The sequence below is a fragment of the Saccopteryx leptura genome, chromosome X (assembly GCF_036850995.1).
Source record: "Saccopteryx leptura isolate mSacLep1 chromosome X, mSacLep1_pri_phased_curated, whole genome shotgun sequence".
Lineage (NCBI taxonomy): Eukaryota > Metazoa > Chordata > Mammalia > Chiroptera > Emballonuridae > Saccopteryx > Saccopteryx leptura.
The window spans coordinates 3095912-3120462 of NC_089516.1; the positions used below are offsets into that span (position 1 = coordinate 3095912).

Below are 24551 nucleotides of genomic sequence, written 5' to 3' on the forward strand. Positions count from 1 at the left end.
ACAAAAATATCTTTGCTAATATGATGAATGAAAGGGGAGAACTCTTTTTCCAAGTTACATATGCCACATGATATTGATTCGTAAAAAGGTCAGACATTTTTCTTTTTTCATTCAACCAAAACATTCTGTTGTCATTTGTCAAGTGGGGTCGGCACGTTTTCTGAAGCCCCCGCATCCGAGGCCGACGTGACACAGCGTCGCGGCAGGCAACCTCTCACGCTGCCAACCATGCCCGTTAGGTTTGAATACGTGTAACATACCCAACCAGTGCTTTTTATTTCTGAATGCCAAAGCATGTAGGACACAATGATCAGAAATCAGCTCGAGCCATAGATAGGATTTTCTCTTTTCTTTGCTATTCTTTTGATTTTAATTGAGAGCAGGGAAGACAGAGAGCAGACTTCTGCATGTACCCCAGCCAGGATTCACCCAGCAACCCCCATCTAGGGCCGATGCTTTGCCCACCTTGAGCCGTTGTTTGGCAGCCGGGCTATTTTTAGTGCCTGAGATGGAGGCTCCACGGAGTCATTCTCAGCACTGGGGGCGAACTCACTAGGACCAATTGAACTATGGCTAGAGGAGAGGGGGGAGAGAGAGAAAGAGACAAGGGGTGGGTGAAGGGTGGGGAAGCAGATGTTCGCTTCCCCTGTGTGCCCTGACCGGGGATCGAACCTGGGACATTCACATGCCAGGTCAGTTCTCTACCACTGAGCTAACTGGCCAGGGCCAGGCTTTTATTTTTCACCCTGGTGCTTTTCTTCATTGAAAATTCCAAAAGAGAATGTTAAGACTTTTAGTTACCCGGCAGAAATAGAGAGAGAGAGAGAGACTCCGTGTCCACATGTTATTTGCTCGCTGTTGTGGATATTGTCTTTGGTTGGTCAGTCTTCTCCGCTGGTGGGAGACCGCTGAGAAGTTGAGTGAGGTGGACTGTGGAGGCCTGAGGCCGTGCTCTGTGTCTGGGCCGTAGGTGTCAGGTCAGGAGTTCAGAGCAACGAGGCCCCTAGAGCCCAATGTCAGCCGGGGGGGGCCACGGTCCAGCATCTCTGTGTGAGACGGCACAGGATGAGTGCACAGGCAGGGTCTGCCCTGTCAGTGGGCAGTGGTCACAGACACCTGTCTTGTCGCCCCTGGAGGGGGTGTCAAAGGACACCCGTGCCGGCACGGGGGGCAGCCACACCCCTCCTATGCCTGTCCTCTTATTACTACTCTGCCCCCAAGTGTCTCCCGGGGCAGCGAGGAGGGACCAGCTGGCCTGCGTCCTGCCCCTCACCCGTGTGACCTCCCCCTGCGTCCCTAAGCTCCAGGTTGGTGCCTGGGCCCGTTCCCTGCTTGCCCTGGACAGTCACAACTCAGTTATGCATCCTGTCCGTTAGCTGTGTGAAGAGATGGAAGCACAGACACTAGAGATTGAGAACAGTGAATGTGTATCAGGGATCACTGGAGGACTTTTAAACCACGTCATCGAATGTGTGACGTCACCGTCAGCGAGCAGTTCATGATCTGAGCCTGTTCTTCCCCCTGCGATCTCTGTCACCGGTCAGACTTAGCACAGCCCGACGGACTATGCCCCCTGCCAACCCCCAGCCCTTCTTCTTCTCTGGGGACCATCCCTCGGGTCTTTGTTTCTACGAGTTTGTTTTTGCGTGGTTTGTTCATTTGTTTTTTGGGGTTTTTTTTTTTTTGTATTTTTCTGAAGCTGGAAACGGAGAGAGACAGTCAGACAGACTCCCGCATGCGCCCGACCGGGATCCACCCGGCACGCCCACCAGGGGGCGACACTCTGCCCACCAGGGGGCGATGCTCTGCCCCTCCGGGGCATCACTCTGCTGCGATCAGACCCACTCTAGCGCCTGGGACAAAGGCCAAGGAGCCATCCCCAGCGCCCGGGCCATCTTTGCTCCAATGGATCCTTGGCTACGGGAGGGGAAGAGAGAGACAGAGAGGAAGAAGGGGGGGGGGCGGAGAAGCAAATGGGCGCCTCTCCTATGTGTCCTGGCTGGGAATCGAACCCTGGTTCCCCGCACGCCAGGCCAACACTCTACCACTGAGCCAGGGGTTTTTTTTTTGTTTGTTTTTTTACTACACATATACATAAAACCATATGGTATTTCCTTGCCTGACATAATTCGCTGAACATAGTTCACCCTCTATCTAGCTCAGGGGTCGGCGAACTCATTAGTCAACGGAGCCAAATATCAACAGTACAACGATTGAAATTTCTTTTGAGAGCCAGATTTTTTAAATTTAAACTATAGAGGTAGGTACATTCCTTATCAAGGTAGCGCCCGCACGTGGTATTTTGTGGAAGAGCCACACTCAAGGGGCCAGAGAGCCGCATGTGGCTCACGAGAAGTAGTTTGTCAGCCAGGGCTCTGGGTCCATCCATGCTGTCACAGATGGGAAGATTTCATCCTTCTTCACGACTGCTTCATATTCTGTTTTAGGCCCTGGCCAGTTGGCTCAGTGGTAGAGCACCGGCCTGGTGTGCGGGAGTCCCGGGTTCGATTCCCGGCCAAGGCACACAGGAGAAGCGCCCATCTGCTTCTCCACCCCTCCCCCTCTCCTTCCTCTCTGTCTCTCTCTTCCCCTCCCGCAGCCGAGGCTCCATTGGAGCAAAGTTGGCCCGGGCACTGAGGATGGCTCCTTGGCCTCTGCCTCAGGTGCTAGAATGGCTCTGGTTGCAACAGAGCGATGCCCCAGATGGGCAGAGCATCGACCCCTGGTGGGCGTGCCGGGTGGATCCCGGTCGGGCGCATGCGGGAGTCTGTGTGACTGCCTCCCTGTTTCCAACTTCAGAAAAATACAAATATATATATATATATATATATATATATATATATATATATATATATATATATTCTGTTTTATGTATGCACCACATCTTGATAACCCCTTTCCTACCTTGGCTATGGTGAATAATGCTGCCAGGAGCAGAGGGGTGCCTATGTCTATTCAAACGAGTTTTCGTTTCCTTCCGATAAATACTCCAAGGAGGACTCAGTGGCCCACATGCGAGGTCCGGTTTTAGCTTTTTGTGGAATCTCCATACTGTTTTCGGAAGATTGTTATTTTTTTTTTTACAGGGAAACTCTTTATTTTATTGGCTCCCAACCGGTAAGGAAAAAAAATAAATAACTGAAGTCAGGCTATGAAATGGCGTTATTTCCATCGATACATCCTCCGTGCGAGACTGACCTTGTCCGTTGGGCATCCCAGCTACCGCTCATGCAAAAAATTAACACGGTCCCAAGCTGTGCCGTTTCTGGCGGTGACTGGCGGCGTGCTGTATTTAACAGAAAGTGTCGTGCCGGGGAGGTCACAAACAGCGGACATACCTATTGAGTTTCATTTAGAGGGAAACAGGCTCTGGTGTTTATCAATTGCTTAAACTGTAAAGCAGATGCTGGGTGACATTCCCCTCCATAATCTCCCTCTAGTCAGCCGTGACGGCGGAATGTTACCCTGTGCCCCCTGTCCACGCTCCCGGTTTATGGTTAGAGAGAGATCACTGCTGTTCACTCCAAAAGTGAAGCCGGGAGCCAGAAGGGAACAAAAATGACAGCATCACAGCAGTTTAAGTCTTTTTTTTTGCCTCCACCATGGGGAAGGCAGCATGGCGTGTAGAGTGGCTTCGCCGGCGTGGCGATGATCTCGCCTGCCGCATCTCACCAGTGAGAACCGTCTTAGAAATGTGCTTATGGCCTGACCTGTGGTGGCGCAGTGGATAAAGCGTCGACCTGGAATGCTGAGGTCGCTGGTTCGAAACCCTGGGCTTGCCTGGTCAAGGCACATATGGGAGTTGATGCTTCCAGCTCCTCCTCCCCTTCTCTCTCTCTCTCTCTCTCTCTCTCTCTCTCTCTCTCTCTCTCTCTCTCTCCCTCTCCTCTCAGCAGTGAGAACCGTCTTAGAAACGCACTTCTGCATCTGATTGTGGCGGATACAAGCTCCGAGCTCAGGGAGGAAGACAAGCTTCCGACAATGAGCTCCTGGAGAAGCTTGGTGTCCGGACTCGGATGAGACGGTTTGGATGTGTTGAACCGCCGCCTGTCCGGGAAGTAAAGGGGGGGAAGAGAGACGGAAGGATGTGACAGTTTATCTTGAAACAAGAGGAGTGAGCTTTGTCCCCAACGAGGTGGGTGCTCCTACCTTGGAAATGCTTTGGGCGTCTACCCGCACAGAGGTTGGATTCTTCCAGGCAGGGGTGTGACCGGCTCGGACGTCGTAGGTCACGGCGGGCAGCAGCCTGTGGGGTCTGGGTGGACAGGAGGGATTCTTTGACCCGAGCAGCATAAACTGTGACAGGTGTCCGTGAGGAGGGGCGGCGTCCGCACGCACGACTGTAGAATACACATCCGTCTGCATCGGGCATGCACGCAGCAAAGAACGAATCGTTTAGTACGTGCAAAGGACACTCACATTTTGTGGTGCCCTTTCTTTCATTATTTTTTAAGATTTTTATTTATGGATGTTAAAGAAAGGAGAGAGAGAGAGAGAGAGAAAGGCGGGAGGAGGGGCAAGAAGCATCAACTCATAGTTGCTTCTCAATCGTGCCTTGACCGGGCAAGCCCGGGGTTTCGAACCGGCGACCTCAGCTGGCTGTTGAGTATCCATTTCAACTGCCCTCAGAGCAACTGTGGGAAAGGTTGTAAGACCTGCATTCATTTGTGGAGAGAAAGAAATGATGTCCAGTTCTCCGAGAACCCAGGGTCCCCCCTGTGACCCCACTGTCGTCTCCCCGTTGCCGTCCGCACCAGAGGGTCACACAGCTGTGCGCGCGGGCAGCCTCCTAGCATGTTATAGTCGAACCCCTCATGTGCCCTGAACGAGCACCCTCAAACACACCTGTCGGGCTTCCTCGCTCGGCACTTTGTGAAGACCAGAGAATGGAATTCCTGAGGCACAGCCCACATCAGGAACTCATCCGTGGTCAAGGACAAAGGCAAGTTATGGGGACAGGGGACAGGAAGATTGGAACCTCGTTTCGTTGTCCCTCTTTGCCTGTCTTGTGCGGGTATCCAATACAGCACTTGCGTCCCACCCGTTTGCCCACCTCGTGGAGACACCCCGTATGCGCGGTGTTGGTCCTGGGCTCTGGTCTTGACTGCATTCACTTTATTTATTTATACATTTATTTATGTATTTATTTTACAGAGAGTCAGAGAGAGGGTTAAATAGGGACAGACAGACAGAAACGAAGAGAGATGAGAAGCATCAGTCGTCAGTTTTTCGTTATGACACCTTAGTTGTTCACTGATTGCTTTCTCATATGTGCCTTGACCGTGAGGCTACAGCAGACCGAGTGACCCCTTGCTTGAGCCAGCGACCTTGGGTCCAAGCTGGTGAGCTTTTGCTCAAACCAGATGAGCCTGCACTCAAGCCGGCGACCTCGGGGTCTCGAACCTGGGTCCTCTGCATCCCAGTCCGACGCTCTATCCACTGCACCACTGCCTGGTCAGGCTTGACTGCATTCACTTCAAATGCTTTGTTGCCTCAGATCAAGCCTCATCTTTCTCTCCATGAACCTGTTCTTGATTTTCTGTGTGTGCTCCCGGTGTGCACGTCTGGAGAGCGTCCCCGACATGACCAGGGTGTCCAGAAATTCAGTAACAGGGTGGGAAGAAGGAAAGAAACAGACATAGTAGTGTTATGTTTTTTCTTTCTCTTCATTTGTGTGTGTGTGTGTCTGTCTGTCTGTCTGAGTTTCCAGTAATTCTTTGTGTACAAAATCATCAATTTTCTGGAGAAAGAGTTTTTTGCAACCTTAACCTAGAGATGTAAACAGTCCATAGGAAGAAGGTGGAAAGGGTTAGGACAAAGCCCGGGGCAGGACCAGGGTGGCCCAACCGTGTGGCCGTTAATATGGATGTGGAAACCCACTGTGCGGACTATTGATTTTCCTTCTCTAAACTGACTTAGGCTATAAAGCATTCACCTCTGGGTCTTTCACGAATTCTGTAATAATGTTACCGGTTTTTCTTATTCATTTTAGAGAGGAGAGAAAAAGGAAGAGGGAGAGAGGAGAGAGAGACAGAGAGAGAAGGTGGGGAGGAGCTGGAAGCATCAATTCCCATAGGTGCCTTGACCAGGCAAGCCCAGGGTTTCGAACCGGCGACCTCAGCATTTCCAGGTCGACGCTTTATCCACTGCGCCACCACAGGTCAGGCAATAATGTTACCATTTTTACGGAGCTCCACTTCCTGCTCTCGAGCCTGGGACCAGATGTTACTTTTGCTTTGAATTTACATCTCAAAGTAAAAAGGATACATACTTCTTCTTCACACTCTCTTTATACATCGTTTCCATAAAGAAGCTAGCATCTCCTATGATCAAGGCATTGGCTTCCCAATTATTACCTCGGACAGGATGCCTAAGATACGTGGTAGCATTTTAATAATGCAGCATCCAAGCCACCGCCACCAGCACCATAGTAATGAAACATTTGGTGACTAACAGTAGCCAAAGCATGAAAGCCTTTGCTGTATACTGAAACATTGTACGTGGATAATTTTGATGGCTCCCGGGACTGCAGTAGGAGGTATTTTTGTGGCCATCTCGTTTGCAGAGGGAAAGTGAAGCTGCAATGTAGCTTGTGCTCCATTGAGTAGCATGAGAAGATTTCTAGACCGTTGCGGTGACCGGGAGGCCACCTGCTCGTGGGCTCTGAGCTCTGTTGGCAGCAACGACCGACCGCTGACATATTCTTCCCGCTCCCGTCGGCTAGAAGTCCATCACGCCCTGTGCTCTCGAGACAGCCTCGGACACTAAGGGTGTCTGCGTTCAAAATGAGACAGTGACAGACAGAAGAGCAGGAGGTCGATTTGCTTACAAGCAAAAGGCTTTCTTTCGATAATCTTCCGCCTTCGACCTCTGCCGGCGAGCACATTTCACTTGCTGCTTAAAGACTTCAAGGCCTGGGAGGAGAAGCTATATTGGGACCTGGGAGACGGAGTTAAAGCCATGTCCAGATAATATTCTGCGGAGTACCAGTGCGTCTAGTGGAAAGGTGAGGTGAGAACTGGGGGGGGGTCAGGAGTAGATACTGTATCGATGCCTGCTGTTAAGTCAGGGGGCACTTGGGGCTCCCAAGAAACACCACAGGCAACTCGCCTGCCTGGGGGAGAGTCAGTCCTGCTTGATGGAGTTAGTTGACTGAAGCAATCAGAGTGAAAGGAAGTCATGTATTGGGAGCGGTCACCATGGGTGCCCGGTATGTAAGAAGTGGTCAACAAGTGCTCCCTGCTGTCACTGTCATTATTTTCCCTTCCCCGGATGAGCCAGCGTCTTTGGTTAACAACGGGCATCGGCCCCATTACACCGAGTAGAAACATCACGGGTGAGAACAATGCCTGTTGTACAAGGGCAGACGCACGCTGGCACCGTCCTGTGTGTTCTTACATGATGATTACGATCTCACCCGGTATCCGAGATGTCCCCTGTGGACCTCAGTCTGTAGGGCAAGCCCGTCCACCTGTGGCCTTGGGCTTCAGGGTCTGGGAGAAGGAGCCACCCTGCTTCTAACGGCTTGCGCCCGAGTTCTCCTCGTGACGTCAGCGGCTCACGTTGGCATCAGGTGGACGTCGTGGGGAGCCTCAGGCCGGCAGTGGGAGGGCCCCTGGACCGGGAGGCTGGTGGGGTGTTAGCATCTCTAGGGTGTAAGGTGAGTGTTTGAGGCGGGCTTGCACCTGTGAGTTGTGGGCAAGAGGTCAACGAAGGAAGAGTAGTAATGGTCAGTTTTGGACCTTCGGCTTTTTAACAAGTAAATTTATTTATTTATTTATTTTTAACAGAGACAGAGAGAGAGTCAGAGAGAGGGATAGACAGGGACAGACAGACAGGAATGGAGAGATGAGAAGCATCAATCGTTAGTTTTTCATTGCGCATTGCGACACCTTACTTGTTCATTGATTGCTTTCTCATTTGTGCCTTGACCGTGGGCCTTCAGCAGACCGAGTAACCCCTTGCTTGAGCCAGCGACCTTGGGTTCAAGCTGGTGAGCTTTTTGCTCAAACCAGATGAGCCCACGTTCAAGCTGGCAACCTCGGGGTCTCGAACCTGGGTCCTCGGCTTCCCAGTCTGACGCTCTATCCACTGCGCCACCGCCTGGTCAGGCCACCTTCGGCTTTCTAGATGGTGAAATCCAGGACAAGGGAAATCTAGTCCTAAGACAGATGGTGTGGTAGAGCCTAATGGATAGAGCATTCTGAAAGGTTTCGTTTCTGTCACACTGTCCGTCACCTCTAGACAGCCTCAGCACCTGGCCCGGATCCGGTTAGAAACTGAAGGTCATCTCTCCTGTGAGAGGCGTCCCCGGTGACATCCTGGCTGATGGGTTTGGGGAGCTTTGCACTGACTTGGATCATAGAAACGGGCCCATGGGCACCTGGTCCTCCCAAGACAAATCTCGCTGGTGGGGGTTCCAGGGACCCAACGCCTGCCCCCCAAGTCCCCAAGGCAGTGCAGAAAGCCTAGTACGATAGTGTAGCACTTTCTGCCTGGCCGGGTAGCCTGCTGCTCTGGTCAGCCATCCCGCTGTGATGTCTGTGACCCTGAGGAAGTCGGGGTCACAGGAAGTGACCCCAACGGGCCTTGCTCCGACCCACAGGCACGCCCACCTGGGTTTTCTGGCAGACACCCGTGGGCGATTCCGTGGAATAGACACAGCGACACTGCTTGTCTTGTGTGTTTGTCCCACGGACACAGGACCAGAGCAGCGCGCTCTGTCAGCGTGAGCACTCGTTGGGGTCATGCAGATTACGTGCAGCGGATGCAACACCCTGACAAGTGCTTGTGACTCCAAGAAGCGAGCAGAGTGGGGTCTTTGGAGCGTCCCAGACACTGAGGGCAGGTGCAGGCAGAGGGGAAGACTGTGGTCAGGGAAACCACACCATTTTCCTTTTGTTTTTCTGTGAGTGAGAAGCAGGGAGGCAGAGAGATAGACTCTCCCACCTGCACCCCAATTGGGATCCACCAGTTAACCCACCTACCGGGGATACTCTGCCCATCTGGGGCCGATGCTTTGTTGCTAGAGCTATTTTTAGTGCCTGAGGCAGTGGCCACAGAGCCCTCCTCAGCTCCCGGGGCCAGCTTGCTTCAATGAGCCATGGCTGTGGGAGAGGAAGACAGAGAGAGAAGGGGAGGTGGAGAAGCAGATGGGCACTTCTCTTGTGTGCCCTGACCAGGAATCGAACCCAGGACTTCCACATGCCAGGCTGATGCTCTACCGCTGAGCCGACGGGCCAGGGCCAAGCTGCACCAATTTCATAGCAAGCGGGCGCAACACCAAGTGAGGGTGAGTTTGCTGGAAACGGTGGGAACTCAGGTGGGGACTGAGGCAGAGGGAAACAGCGGGTCATCCGTGGAAGGACCGCATTCCAGTCTTACTGTTTGCCATTTCTCAACTACTCTAGGAATTTAGTGTGCTGACAAGGGTTATTATCCCTGTGTATCCAAGTATCCAAGTTATGAGTTAGGTAGATAGTCTGAAATCCAAGCAAAGTTCTTGACATTGGAACAGGGCCCGCCGTCTGCTTTTGTTACATGTCAACGTTTATGACACATTGTACCACGTGTCAGCTCTCTTCCGAGAGGCTGGTCTTCACACAGATACACTGTATCCTTCTGGTGCGTCTCTCTGAAGTTCTCAGACCTCCCTCCAGATTCACCCACCAGAAACCTTCACTTGGCCATGGTCTCCGAGTGTTGGATTAACCTGTTCACATACATCCTGTGAACACACGAGGTGACCTGAACCCGTATTCGAAAACGCAAGCTCTGGATGACCCATTTGAGTCAAACCAGGAGAATGAAAAAAATAAATTGCGTAAGTGAACGCGGGAAGTAGCCAGATCGGTTCCGCGGTATCGTACGGGCTTGCTTTCCGGTGGCTCTCTGGGAAGTGTTTAGGGGTCTCTTCTGAACATCTATTGGGTGAGATGTGGTGTGCTAATTTAGGAGACAGGGACGTGGCAGACATGATAGAGGGTGTTCCCCAAAGGAGCGGGTGAGATGGGCCGTCTGGAACAGGGAAGGAGAGACAGGGCTGTCAGGGAAGGACTTATCCGCGTCTTAAAGATCTTTTGACACCAGGGTCGCCCAGCTCCTCCGTCACCGGCGGTGGCAGGCTCGCGTGCAGCGGCATAAATTGCTCGTGACAAAGCCTGACCCCTTTGCTGTCCTCGCTCAGTCATTCGCAACGATGGAAGCCGCCTTTCCGTCATCCTTGGCGTGCGGAAATGTCATACGGGGCAGAGTGCGCCCTCTTGACCCCACGGTGCTGTCTTAGCTCCCGAGAACAGCCTGCAAGAATTGTGTTTCCCCGCGCTGCTTCAGCCCCTGAGGGGCCGGGCGGCATCCACACCTTTCTGACCCAGTCTGCCATGAATACGAGACGCGCCTTGCGGTCAAGGGCAGCAAGGCCAGACTCCACATCTTCCGTGTCACTACTGCAGTGTGTGGCTTGCCTCTCTCTAAAAACATCCTGAAGTCAGGGAACAAATGTAGAGCCACAGCAAAGAACACCAACTCGCAGCCCTACACGTGCACACACACACACACATGCATACACGCATGTGTGCATGCACGCACCCACCCACACGCACGCACACATGCATACACACGTGCACACGCACACATGCACGCACACACATATGCACATGTGCATGCACGCACTCATGCATGCATACACACATGTGTGCACACACGCACACATGCATGCACGCACACACATGAATACACACACGTGCATGCACATGCAGGCACACACATGCAAACACATGCACCCCCACACACACACGTCCTCCATAAAACCACACATTCTTTCTGTGTCTAGACCAGCTGATGGGATGCAGATCAGTAACCCAAACCCAGGGTTTTTATTTGAGGTCATAAACTGTTTGCTTTTACCTACGAGGGTTTGAGCATGATCCGATCCAATAGAGAACTCCCCGGGCTTCCAAACGGCTCCCCTGGGGGACCCCCAGAGCTCTGCGTCACGGAGAACATCTGGACGGGGGGCTCACAGACACGTGGCCATTTATTCTAGATCACAGTTTCCTGCACAGAATGGAACCCACTTCCCACTGGAGACGGTCCATCTACTCTATTTGTGCGTGGACAAGTGTGTTCTGATGGGTGGGGTGACGGTTGTGCCTCTAATCCAGGGGTCCCCAAACTTTTTACACAGGGGGCCAGTTCACTGTCCCTCAGACCGTTGGAGGGCCGGACTATAAAAAAAAAACTATGAACAAATCCCTATGCACACGGCACATATCTTATTTTAAAGTAAAAAAAAAAAAAAAATGGGGACAAATACAATATTTAAAATAAAGAACAAGTGAATTTAAATCAACAAACTGACCGGTATTTCAATGGGAACTATGCTCCTCTCACTGTCCACCAATGAAAGAGGTGCCCCTTCCGGAAGTGCAGTGGGGGCCGGATAAATGGCCTCAGGGGGCCGCATGTGGCCCGCGGACAGTAGTTTAGGGGCCCCTGTTCTAATCCTACGTCAGCCGATGAAGGATTTGCTGGTCTGTGGCCGGTGACAGCAGACTCTCTGAGCTGTAGGTTAGGAAGATCAGACGTTGAGTGGTGAGCGCACACTGCAGAATACAGACGATGTGTCATTGAATTGTATATGTGAAATCTACCTAACTGTATGAACCAGTATCATCCCTCCCCCCAAAAAATTAATTTTTCAAAAATCTGGCTTCCAGGGGGCGTGCCTAGCATTTCCCACGCCCACGGAGAGTCATGGCCACCATCGGGTGCTACGGATAGATACGTTAATCTACCTTAAAATTCTGTGCAGGGTCCCACCAGCTAGGTCTTCATCAAGCAAAGGACAGAGCAGCCTAGTTTTAGGGGAACTTTTTAGAGTTTTCGGTGTTCCCGGGAATTGCATTGAGTAGGCGGGAGTTCTTTCTTAATTACTTGTGGTGGGTGGCTGAACGAGAGGTTTTATTTCTTTTCCTTAACGAGCCTCCTGCTTCCCCGAAGTTGGCTCCAATATGTTGTGTACTTTGTCGAAGAAAAGAGAAACGCCAGATCAGCTTAATTCACCAGACGTCCGTCTAGGAGGCAAGGCGCCATTTTTCATTTAAAAAATTTTTTTTTCTTTCTGCAGTTGACGTACAGTAGTAGAGTCATTGTTTTTCAAGAGTACAGCATAGCGATTAAACACATATCCAGGCCTGACCTGTGGTGGCGCAGTGGATAAAGCGTCGACCTGGAAATGCTGAGGTCGCCGGTTCGAAACCCTGGGCTTGCCTGGTCCAGGCACATATGGGAGTTGATGCTTCCTGCTCCTCCGCCCTTCACTCTCTCTCGGTCTTTCTCTCCTCTCTCTCTCTGTCTCTTTCCCCCTCTCTCTCCTTTCTAAAAAACAAACAAACGAACAAAAAGCTCAGCCCTCTCCCCATCATTGCCAAGTGACTACCCTGCCTCGGGGTAACCGTGATGTCCATGGTGGAGTTGGCACCGAACATAAACACGTATCCAACTTACGCAGCGGTCACCCCGATGAGTGGAGTGCCCCTCTGACCGACTTTTCTTTAACTCCATTGGAAGAACTCGGGGCGTTGAGCATGCGATGGCTGACCCGTCCCGGGCTCAGTGTTTTGGACGCCAAACTCCCTTATTTCTCCTGCCAACCCTCTGCTGTTATAGTTTGTATTGTGTCCAGCTTAGACGTCAATATTTCCGGGACCCAGGGAGTTCGTGCTCTTGGTTTCACGAGAGAGTGCCCCCCTGAGGCGAGACCCGGAGTTGCGCGTGTGCGTTGCGAACCCATCCCTCTCCTGGGTGGCTCATCGTGGTGCTGTCTCTACATAGTGGCTTCACCTGTGCGTGGAATGACCCCAGGGAGTGGAGGAACTTTCTAGAATTTTTTCCCCCTTCCCCTGCAGCCCACAGGCACAGAGATGGAGGACGAAAGAGCCAGAATTTCTCCTGCCACACAGCACAAGTCAGAGGACCGCAAATATTATTTCTCAGGAAAGGTTCTCCAGGGATAATGATGCCAGTTTATATCGGATGATGGCGTTGAATTACCGATGGCGGGCCGCGAGATAGCTTAAAAATGAAATGTTTTATTTCCAAAGCTTTCTCATCTCGCTCCCCTGAAGGGCAACGCACACACACACAGAAAATCAGCCATTTCGAGAGCAATTTGTTATCTAACCGTGGACAACAGGAGCGAGCTTCTCTCTAAAAAAAAGGAGAAACAGAAAATACAGGAGGACTTCTTGACCACGGTTTCGTAATATCCGAAAAGAAGAGAACCTGGAAATGAGAAATTCTGGCTCTTTCGTCCAGCAGACGAGGGGAAGCTTATAGCTGTGCACACACGAAACACAACGTATCGTCCGTGTTATTATTTGTTAACGATTGCATTGTTTTCCACGCGGCGAACGATCAACCCGCTTTTTTGCCCCACGGTGTACGATCAGTCTTAAGAAAAACGAGCTGATGTTACCATTTTCAAAGCGGTGGGGCTGACATGCACGCTAGAAGGACCCCCCCGCCCGAGTGTGCAGAGTTTGGGGAGCGTCCCCAACCCCGCCACAGTGAGCGTCTGTCTGACGGTGATTCGTCACGGCTCCTCCCACGGCCCTCTTTGTCCTCGGCTCGGAGTGTGGCATTTATGTATACGGCGAGCCCTCCAGAGCCGTTTATTACACGAGTTAAAATATTGGGAAGGGTTGAACATACTTCATCTGCTGGCATTTCCCATCAAGCAGCAAAACTGGCCTTGGTTTGGCCTCGGACGCCCTCCCGGCCACGTCCCTGCGTTCCCGGTCTCCTCTCTGTGCCTGTAGGTGGGGACGCCCCCCCCCAACCCCGGGGGTGCGCAGGCAGGTCTGCAGGGGGACGTGGCCTCCGTGCTGGAAAGGATGTCCGTGCTGCAGTTATGATTTCCGCTGCAGGACTCCGGTGTGGGGTTGTGCTGCAGGGCAGGGTCGAGGAGGGCGGCCCCCAATGTCACGTCGAGACTAAGGAGCCGCGCCCACATCAGGTGGATGCGCCCATTACTCATGGTGTGAGGCTTTCGGGGGGCCGCGGGGGGGGGGAGCCCCCACGCTGGTCTGAGAATAGCTTGAGAGAGAGGGGAACGGAGACCGGCTCGGCGTCCCAGGTGGCCGCCAGCAGCCCGTGAGTACGTGGCTCTCCGTGGGACTTATAAACCCTCGGGCGGACTGCCTCTCCCTTCCCCTCTGAGAGCTGGTGCTGGCTGCCTGCTCGGAGAGGCCACCTACAGCCCCATCTGGAATCCTCAGCCGGCTTCTCTTTCTCCTGTGTGGAAGATCTTAGGCGTCAGGAGACGGAGACAGACATGTTCAAAACCTCTCGTGCGCCCTTGATCCACACTAATTAAATCTGTGCCCTCCCTCCTAGATTAATTGGAAGAAGGCAGGGGTCGTCCTTCGGTTGTATGCGTGGGTATTTCAGTGCGCACCACCAATTTTTTTATTTGTATTTTTCTGAAGCTGGAAACGGGGAGAGACAGTCAGACAGACTCCCGCATGCGCCCGACCGGGATCCACCTGGCACGCCCACCAGGGGCGATGCTCTGCCCTCCGGGGCGTCCTTCTGCTGCGACCAGAGCCACTCTAGCGCCTGGGGCAGAGGCCAAGGAGCCATCTCCAGTGCCCGGGCCATCTTTGCTCCAATGGAGCCTTGGCTGCGGGAGGGGAAGAGAGAGACAGAGAGGAAGGAGGGGGTGGGGGTGGAGAAGCAGATGGGCGCCTCTCCACGCACCTCTAATTTTCTCCCCCTTGATGTCTTTTCTGCTCCTGTCTGAACCTCACAGGGTCCTCCCCCCTCCCCCACCCCGTGACTACACAGGGCAGGAAGAGTCTGGCTTTTGTAGTGTGACTTCACTCTCTGTCTCTGCCTCTCCCGTTTCCTCGCCGGGGGTCACTTATCTGTCCGGAGCCTTGCTGCCGTCAGCCGTCAAATGAGTGACCAGAAACAGTTCTGCCTGCTCCCAGAGCTCAGGGCCGTCTAAACGAGAGGCCGTGGGAGAACGTCCCCTGCACGTTGACGGCGCTCGGGTGACGGTGGCTGGGATCTCAGAGCTGTTGATGTTGTGGTGTTAGCTACTATTGTTGGGGGTGGGGTGGGGCACAGTGTCAGGCTCGGGGACATAGGATAGGGGCAAGAATGAGGGGGAGATGAGGGGTATGGATATGATAGATTTGGACGTGGGTATCTACTCTAAGGGTTACAAGAGGTCATTCATCAATAAAATATCTGAAGGTGGATTTTCTCGTACAAGAGGGATATCGGTGGGGTTTTTTTCCCCCAGTCCTTATGGGCCATCGCTACGCTTCTTTCTAACCAGAGGCCCGTGCCCAGCTGGTGAGTGCAGAGGTTTGGGCCCTGCCTCCTAGTATCTCCCTCCAAGTGACTCATGACCCGTCAGCCCCATCCTTGTAAGATCCTTGACCGGGTCACTCGGCTGAGTCCGTCTGTGGCGCCGAACGGTCCCCGCGGTGCCGCGAGGTGTCGCTCGATTGGATCACTGACGCCCGTCGCCATCTTGGTCGGGAACCCCGCCACAGTCTGGGCTCCGGATGAGACGCCGCCCTCTGCTGGGATCTCGGGGGGGGGGGAGCTCCTGCGTAGGAGAGCGTCCCCTTCCCGCCCTCGGGACGTGGTGGGCGGGCAGGCGAGCCCCCCCCCGTTGGCACGTCAACCCCCGTTCTTTTTTTTTTTTTTTTGTATTTTTCTGAAGCTGGAAACGGGGAGAGACAGTCAGATAGACTCCCGCATGCGCCCGACCGGGATCCGCCCGGCACGCCCACCAGGGGGCAATGCTCTGCCCCTCCGGGGCGTCGCTCTGCCGCGACCAGAGCCACTCTAGTGCCTGGGGCAGAGGCCAAGGAGCCATCCCCAGCGCCCGGGCCATCTTTGCTCCAATGGAGCCTTGGCTGTGGGAGGGGAAGAGAGAGACAGAGAGGAAGGAGAGGGGGAGAGGTGGAGAAGCAGATGGGCGCTTCTCCTGTGTGCCCTGGCCGGGAATCGAACCCGGGTCCCCCGCACGCCAGGCCGACGCTCTACCGCTGAGCCAACCGGCCAGGGCTGACCCCCGTTCTCTCGCAGAGATCCGGGCTGTTTGAGAACCGAGTCTCCCCTCCCCCGCAGGGCAGCTCCTGAACGTGCTGGAGGAGCTCGGGCTGACCAACAGCACCCTCGTCTACTTCACGTCGGACCAGGGCGCCCACGTGGAGGAGGTGACCGCCAAGGGGGAGCGCCATGGAGGCAGCAACGGGATCTACAAAGGTGAGAGGGTGCGCGGGCGGGCGAGCGCCGGCCTCTGGGCTCACCCTCCGGCCACTCCGCCCCTGACCCCAGGGCTTTGGCACGGCCCTCCGCCCCCCGTCCTCTCTGAGGGACGCTTGTGACCGCCACGCTCCCCGGCCAAATGGTGCGCCGAGTCCTGACCCCCTCGGGGTCGCTTGAAAGTACGTGCGGTCAGAAGCGCGTTCTGCTCTGCGAGCATCGTAGCCTGGCTGGCTTCGAGTGAGGACGCGTCACGTGTGCGCCATGCCAGAGTGGGGAAACTGCGTGGCAAACCCTCATTCGTCTGTGTCACGGGCCCACCCAGGTATGCCAGGGTGATCTCCCCATTCCCACTCCCTCATTGCCTCTGCAAAGTCCCCTCTGCCGTGGAAGGGAACGTGGTCCCCGCGTCCGGGCGATGACGACATTGGTAAATTGGGGAGCCCGTTACCCTGCCTGCCGCCACCCACAATAGCTTTTTTTGTATTTTTCTAAAGTTGGAAACAGGGAGGCAGTCAGACAGACTCCCGCATGCGCCCGACCGGGATCCACCCAGCACGCCCACCAGGGGGCGATGCTCTGCCCATCTGGGGCGTCGCTCTGCACAACCAGAGCCACTCTAGCGCCTGAGGCAGAGGCCAAGGAGCTATCCTCAGCACCCGGGCCAACTTTGCTGCAATGGAGCCTCAGCTGCGGGAGGGGAAGAGAGAGACAGAGAGGAAAGAGAGGGGGAGGGGTGGAGAAGCAGATGGGCGCTTCTCCTGTGTGCCCTGGCCGGGAATCGAACCCAGGACTCCACATCAGGCCAACGCTCTACCACTGAGCTAACCGGCCAGGGCCTACAATAGCTTTTTGAGCTGATGCTCACTCCTCACACAACGCCAGCCAAGCCACCCCCGTGCTGGGTCACGCATCGTGTGACACTGGGAGTGTTACGTGACACCCAGGTACTGCCCCCGCGTGGCGTGGTCAGTGTCCCCCTGAGACTGCGGCACGTGCGTGCCCGACTATAATAATGTGTGGCCCATTTCCCGGAGACTTCAGGGAGACTCCGACAAGGGCACAGTGGCGCTAAGGATTCCGACGCCCCCCCCCCCGCCTCACCACTGGGTGTGGGCGGGACGTGCCACGAGAGAGGGTGAGCAGAGGTGGCCGTGGTACAAAGGGGTCACTGAGCCTGGCGTTCCAGACAGCAGGGGCCACCGGAATAAGGCAGGAGGACGCACGGGACACAGAGAAGCACGCCGCCGTGCAGAGTGGCCGGGTAAAGCGACACAGTGTCGTGCCAGGTGCCCGGGCGCGCGGGGAACCAGAGCTTCCCTGCGGAGAGGAGGCAGGCAGGGTGATGCGTGGAAGGCTTTCAGCCGTTAACTGGTTTAGAAATGTCTACGGAGCCGTGCGTCCGGCCGTGGGCCAGAGGCGGAAACAAACGTGGGATGTCGTCCTCTCCCATGAAGGCGGTCGTGGTCCACGGCCAGGTGCTGGGCAGGCTGGGAGATGGCGGGAGGCCGAGACAGTGCCCCCCACCCTCCCGTGCAGTTTTAACACGGGCGTCAACATTGGTCTGCGCAAAGTGCCCACAGTCACCAAGGAGAGCCTCCCTCTCCCACCGGGGACGGCCGCATGCAGCCCCCTGAAGCCATTTCTCCAGCCTCCACCGCACTTCCGGAAGGGGCACCTCTTTCATTGGTGGTCAGCGAGAGGAGCACATTGACCATCTCATTAGCCCAAAGCAGGCCCATAGTTCCCGTTGAAATACTGGTCAGTTTGTTGATTTAAATTGACTTGTTCTTTATTTTAAATATTGTATTTGTTCCCGTTTCCAGGGCAGGCAAGGCTGGGAGGGCGGGGTGTGCCCTTCTCTTAGCAGAGGTGGGGAGTTTATTCTAGGCAGGGGGGAGGTGCTCACCATCAGCCAATAGCAGCTCGGTGTTGCTGGAGGTAACAGGGTCAGTCAGAGGCGTGGGGTGCTGACACAGGTGATGAGATACCCTACATCCAGAACCATCTGTCCAATAGCTACGAATATATATATATAGATATAGATATAGATAGATATAGATATATAGATATAGATATATAGATATAGATATAAATATAGATTAGATATAGATATATATAGATAGATAGATATGGTCTACCGGAAAGTTCTGTCCGTTTTTGGAATAAAACAAAATACAAATTTTTCTTGCCGTCAGTGAACTTTATTAACTAATATAATTGCCGTTATTATTCGTGATTTCTGGCCAGCGTGAGGGCAATGTGTATATCCCCTATTTGAAAAATGTTTTCTCTTTTGATGCGAAAAATGGAACCGGTGCTTGTTTGATATATCTTCTTCATTTTTTGAATTTTTTTGCCCTTCAAAAAATTTTGTAAAGGACAAAAACAAGCGATCGTCGGAGGGTGCTAAGTCCGGGGACTATGGTGGATGCGACAGAATTTCCCAGCCTAGTTCTGCAATTTTTTTGACGAGTCCCCAAAGCAGCAGGTGGCCTGGCATTATCGTGATGCGGTATGATGTTCTTCCTATTGAACATCGCCGGCCTCTTTTCTAAACTTTGTTTTAGTTAATTTGCTACGTCAGTATGTATACATTAAGTGACAAAAATAGAGAGGCACACATGCGCCAAATAAACGTGTGCTTACGTGTCGAAATTTGTGATAGAAACGGACAGAGCTTTCCGGCAGACCTTATACATACAAACATACATATATATATTCATATGCACACATAGATATGTATAATATATATGTACACACACACACACACACATATATATATATATATATATATATAAACACACACATAGGATGGGGCAAAGTGGGTTGTGAGTCCATGAAACACAGTTTACTCTTGCATTGTTATTTATTAATTATTGTATTATTTTTCCATACGAGGAACTGTAAACCTACTTTTGCCCCACCCTGCGTATAAATCAAAAGATTTATTTATATCACTTTATTTAGATAAAAGTTGAAATATACAAATTGTTTTTCATATCAATTTGAATATATATTTTTATCTAAGTACATAAATTTAAACACATAAATTTGTCTATGTACGTAATTTACCTTATATCGATTTATAAGAATTTATTTTCTATCAGTGGAAGTGTCTATCTGCAAACCAGGTTGTATTTGGATGTGAGTTTGAATGAACCTTTAATTGAGAGGGGAAGAAGTGTGTGAGGTTGTTTAGAGCAGGGGTTCTCAACCTTTCTCATGCCGTGACCCCGCGATACAGTTCCTCATGTGGCGGTGACCCCAAACCAAAAAATAATTTTGGTGGCTACTTCATAACTGTCATTTTGCCACAGTTATGATTCAGAATGTGAATACCTGATATGCATTATGTATTTTCCAATGGCTTTAGGTGACCCCACCGGGGTCACGACCCACAGGTTGAGAACCGCTGCCTTAGAGTAAGAAGAGGAAATTGTGGTGGGCCACGGTGAGTAGAAATAAAACCTGCTCAAAGCAAGGGTGCAGACTCGGAGGGTCCCTGGTGTTTGTTACGCACACGGTGCTGACAGGTACATTTTCTGGGGGAAGGAGATTGGAGATCAGGTGGGTGGAAGGGTAGGGAGCGTGAGAAACTTCTCAGGCTCTTCCGTGTCATTTGTGCCGAGAGGCAGGTGCGGAAGGGGAGTGTTTGATTCGGGAGAGAGTGGCTTCTCTTGAGTGAACTTCAGGAGCAAGACAGCAGACACACAAAGGCTGGTTGAGAAGGTCCGATTTCTCAGAGGATCTAGACTGACCCACAGCAGCTCGACGTGCTCACCGGAGGCTGGTGTCTGACGGCCGTCGTGTGAATGCCTGTCGGAGCCCCTGCGGAATCCGGTGTTTTAGCAAGGACGTGATGGACAGGGAGCAGTGACGTACAAGGAGCTTGTGGGAGGGACCTGGTGCAGGGGTCTCCAAACTTTTTACACAGGGGGCCAGTTCACTGTCCCTCAGACCATTGTAGGGCTGCCAAATACAGTGGTCCTCTCACTGACCACCAATGAAAGAGGTGCCCCTTCCAGAAGTGCAGTGGGGGCTGGATAAATGGCCTCAGGGGGCCGCATTGCGGCCCGCGGGCCGTAGTTTGGGGACGCCTGGTCTATAGGATCAAGTCAGCAATCCCCCCCTCCCGAAAACTCAGGCACAATTGCAATGGTTGGGACTGTGCACATCAGTGGGCAAGACCTGGGCTGGAAAGCTTGCTTGCATGCGTTTCATCTGAGGGAAGGAATGGTGGCAGTGCAGAGTTTGAGCCCCTTGAGCAAGCCACCCCGGAAGGTGCAGGGATGGGTCCTGCTCAGACGGTGCGAGGTCAGGGGTGTCACTCTTTTTTTTTTTTTTTTTCTGAAGCTGGAAATGGGGAGAGACAGTCAGACAGACTCCTGCATGCGCCCGACCGGGATCCACCCGGCACGCCCACCAGGGGGCGATGCTCTGCCCACCAGGGGGCGATGCTCTGCCCACCAGGGGGTGATGCTCTGCCCATCCTGGGCGTCGCTCTGTTGCGACCAGAGCCACTCTAGCGCCTGGGGCAGAGGCCAAGGAGCCATCCCCAGCGCCCAGGCCATCTCTGCTCCAGTGGAGCCTTGGCTGCGGGAGGGGAAGAGAGAGACAGAGAGGAAGGAGGGGGGTGTGGAGAAGCAGATGGGCGCTTCTCCTGTGTGCCCTGGCCGGGAATCGAACCTGGGACTTCTGCACGCCAGGCCGACGCTCTACCACTGAGCCAACCAGCCAGGTCAGGGGTGTCACTCTTTTTTTTTTTTTTTTCTGAAGCTGGAAATGGGGAGAGACAGTCAGACAGACTCCTGCATGCGCCCGACCGGGATCCACCCGGCACGCCCACCAGGGGGCGATGCTCTGCCCACCAGGGGGCGATGCTCTGCCCACCAGGGGGTGATGCTCTGCCCATCCTGGGCGTCGCTCTGTTGCGACCAGAGCCACTCTAGCGCCTGGGGCAGAGGCCAAGGAGCCGTCCCCAGCGCCCAGGCCATCTCTGCTCCAGTGGAGCCTTGGCTGCGGGAGGGGAAGAGAGAGACAGAGAGGAAGGAGGGGGGTGTGGAGAAGCAGATGGGCGCTTCTCCTGTGTGCCCTGGCCGGGAATCGAACCTGGGACTTCTGCACGCCAGGCCGACGCTCTACCACTGAGCCAACCAGCCAGGGCAGGGGTGTCACTCTTGAGACAAGGCAGGTTGAACCAGCGTGGTGCGGCATCGTCAGGGGAGAAGAAGCTGGCTGAGAAGTGGGGGTGGGGGAGCTCATTAGGAGATAAAAACTCCTAGCAAAGTTGGCAGGGGAGAAAAAATTTAAAAAAGGAAGCTGGACAGATGAAGGCATCGTCATTCACTGGTAGGGTGGTCCTTCTCTCCTCCAGCCTAGTCTTCATCGATTCATCTGTTATTCCGGGCGTTCGGTCAATGCACGGGACCCCCTAGTACAGGGGTCCCCAAACTTTTTACACAGGGGGCCAGTTCACTGTCCCTCAGACCGTTGGAGGGCCGGATTATAAAAAAAACTATGAACAAATTCCTATGCACATTGCACATATCTTATTTTAAAGTAAAAAAACAAAACGGGAACAAATACAATATTTAAAATAAAGAACAAGTAAATTTAAGTCAACAAACTGACCAGTATTTCAATGGGAACTATGCTCCTCTCACTGACCACCAATGAAAGAGGTGCCCCTTCCAGAAGTGTGGCGGGGGCCGGATAAATGGCCTCAGGGGGCCGCATGTGGCCCGCGGGCCGTGGTTTGGGGACCCCTGCACTAGTATCTGGAAGGTGTTACCCCGTGCACCTCAGTTGACTGGCTCAACAGTGAATTAGAGTCGGTGCTCACGTATTCTTGGTCCCGCTGGGATGAGGACACGGGTGTGGCGCTCACTGTCAGACGCCCACGGAGGAGAGCTTGGGGAATGCCGAGAGAATGGTACAGAGCAGGGAGACACCAGCTGCAGGATTCCAGGCACGTGGCGTAGTGGGCGGACCTGGAGGACCGCTGTCTTGACCTGCGCTCCGCCAGGGGACAAGTCGCGGCTACACACCCGGGGGTACCACGCTCCTCCCGTTGAACCACGCCTTCCGGTACCACCGGATATTGGATGTCCCTTGCGATGGGAAGACAGAACGGAGCCATCGAGCAGGTTGTTTGTTTTTTTTAAACATAAAAAATAGCTTTTCTTCCACGTGAGCGTTTTATGCTGAAAGGGAGTGGCTCCTATTCTTCCTCAGCGGTCTTTCTCCTTTGCTTGTGATGGAGGTGTCGCATGTGTGGGGGGTAAGAGAGAACCGAGTCTCCATTGAAACATGGCGGAACATTCTAGAAGAGAACACAGAATGAGCTGTTTCTTGGGGCACTTCAAGGGGAAATCAGCTCAACCAGGGGCGGAGCAGAGCCATGACCTTGTTGTCGATCCTCGCTAAGGTGTATTCTTTAGTTTTTCATTCTTGCAGAAGATTTCTAAGAAAGAACTGAATGAAGTGTGAAGAAAATGAAACTTTTAGTAAACGTTGCAGCCGCACCTCCCCCTCAATGGAAGGAGTTCATATTTATGGAGTCACGTCAGGGGCGACGCTCTCTGAGCACCGGGCACCGGAACTCAGTACCTTAGAGCACGCCCAGCAGTCTGCGGCACACGGACCAACTCCAGCCTGATGCCCGGTTTTGCAAATAAAGTTTTATTGAGACGCAAGCCACGCACGTTTGCGGGCACTGCTTCTGAGCGCCAGGGGGCAGAGCTGAGCTGTTGGGAAAGTGACCCAGGAGACCAAGCACTCTGATGACCCGGCTCTTTGGAGGCATAGTTTGGCAATCGCTGACTTGGATGATCTGGCATGTTGGTGGATTTGTTGCTCAAGTGGCCCCCCTGAACTTTTCAAGATGCATCAAGTGATTTTTTTTTATTTATTTTATTTTATTTTATTTTATTTTATTTTTGTATTTTTCCGAAGCTGGAAACGGGGAGAGACAGTCAGACAGACTCCCGCATGCGCCCGACCGGGAACCACCCGGCATGCCCACCAGGGGGCGACACTCTGCCCACCAGGGGGCGATGCTATGCCCATCTGGGGCATCGCTCTGTCACGACCAGAGCCACTCTAGCGCCTGGGGCAGAGGCCAAGGAGCCATCCCCAGCGCCCGGGCCATCTTTGCTCCAATGGAGCCTCGGCTGCGGGAGGGGAAGAGAGAAACAGAGAGGAAGGAGAGGGGGATGGGTGGAGAAGCAGATGGGCGCTTCTCCTGTGTGCCCTGGCCGGGAATCGAACCCGGGACCCCTTGCACACCAGGCCGACGCTCTACCACTGAGCCAACCGGCCAGGGCCCATCATCAAGTGATTTTTAAAAGCGCTGCCCTCATTTGAACACTGACACCACAATGGTGTTCTTTCTTTTCGTCCTGATGATAGGCTGATAGAGCCTGGCTGTGTCGACGTCACACGTATCTGTGAATTGCAGAGTCTAGTCCCCGGAATGAGTAAAGTCGACAAGAGCACAGTGTGGCATCTTAGAGCATAGTGCGGCATCTTGGGTGAGAGAGTGTTCACTGGACGTGAGGCTCGTTGCCAGCTCCGTTGAAGTTTGCTGAAGGCGGGTGGTCGGTGCTCCCTGGGCTCAGAGACGCCCAAGGGAAGGGACGTGACAAGGAGAATGTTTCATGAGACTCCGTGCCCAGGTCGGGCACCAGGATGGCTGGCAGATGCTCCTGCCACGAGAAGCGATTTGAGCTGCCGGGGTGCCGGCGTACAAAAGCCCCGAAATAGAAGCCAGGTTTGGGAGCAGCTGTTCCTAACGAGGGTCTCCGAGCGCGTCGCTGAAGACGCCGCTCTGCCTGTGTCAGAGTGACAGAGTCACATCTCAGCTGCTGCCCCTCTGTGGCCTCCCGTCACGGGCAGGCGGGGAGTGTGAATCTGACAGTTACTCCGCCACATCCTAAACTTACACCACGCTTTGTCTTTCTCTGCTCGTACGTTCTCACACCAAAACAAGAACAACAACAACAACAACGACAAAAAAACTCAAATCATGCCAATTCCTTAACCTCTTGTTTCTGTACCTGCCCTGTCTCCCCACCTCCCACTCTCCTAACTTAACTTTTCCTTCGTGACCACACTCACAGTCTGTGGACCCAGCGCAGGTGTCTCCCGGTCAGAGGCGTCTCCTGGGCTTCTGGGCGGCCCCCAGGCAGTTACCTGTGTGGACACCGAGGACTTGGAGTTTCTACAGGGCGAGCTCCCCTCTCAGACATTCGCTGTGTTCC

At 53.5% G+C, this 24551-nt stretch overlaps 1 protein-coding gene across 10 annotated transcripts in view; it reads left to right on the plus strand.

Moving 5' to 3' along the window:
- Nucleotides 1-24551, plus strand: part of STS (steroid sulfatase) — a 138878-nt gene that overhangs the window by 92769 nt on the left and 21558 nt on the right. For all 10 annotated transcript variants that reach the window (XM_066356783.1, XM_066356781.1, XM_066356786.1 and 7 more), the window contains one exon: nucleotides 16150-16287. In XM_066356783.1, coding sequence (XP_066212880.1) covers nucleotides 16150-16287 — 138 coding nt within the window. The remainder of the gene's footprint in view (nucleotides 1-16149; nucleotides 16288-24551) is intronic.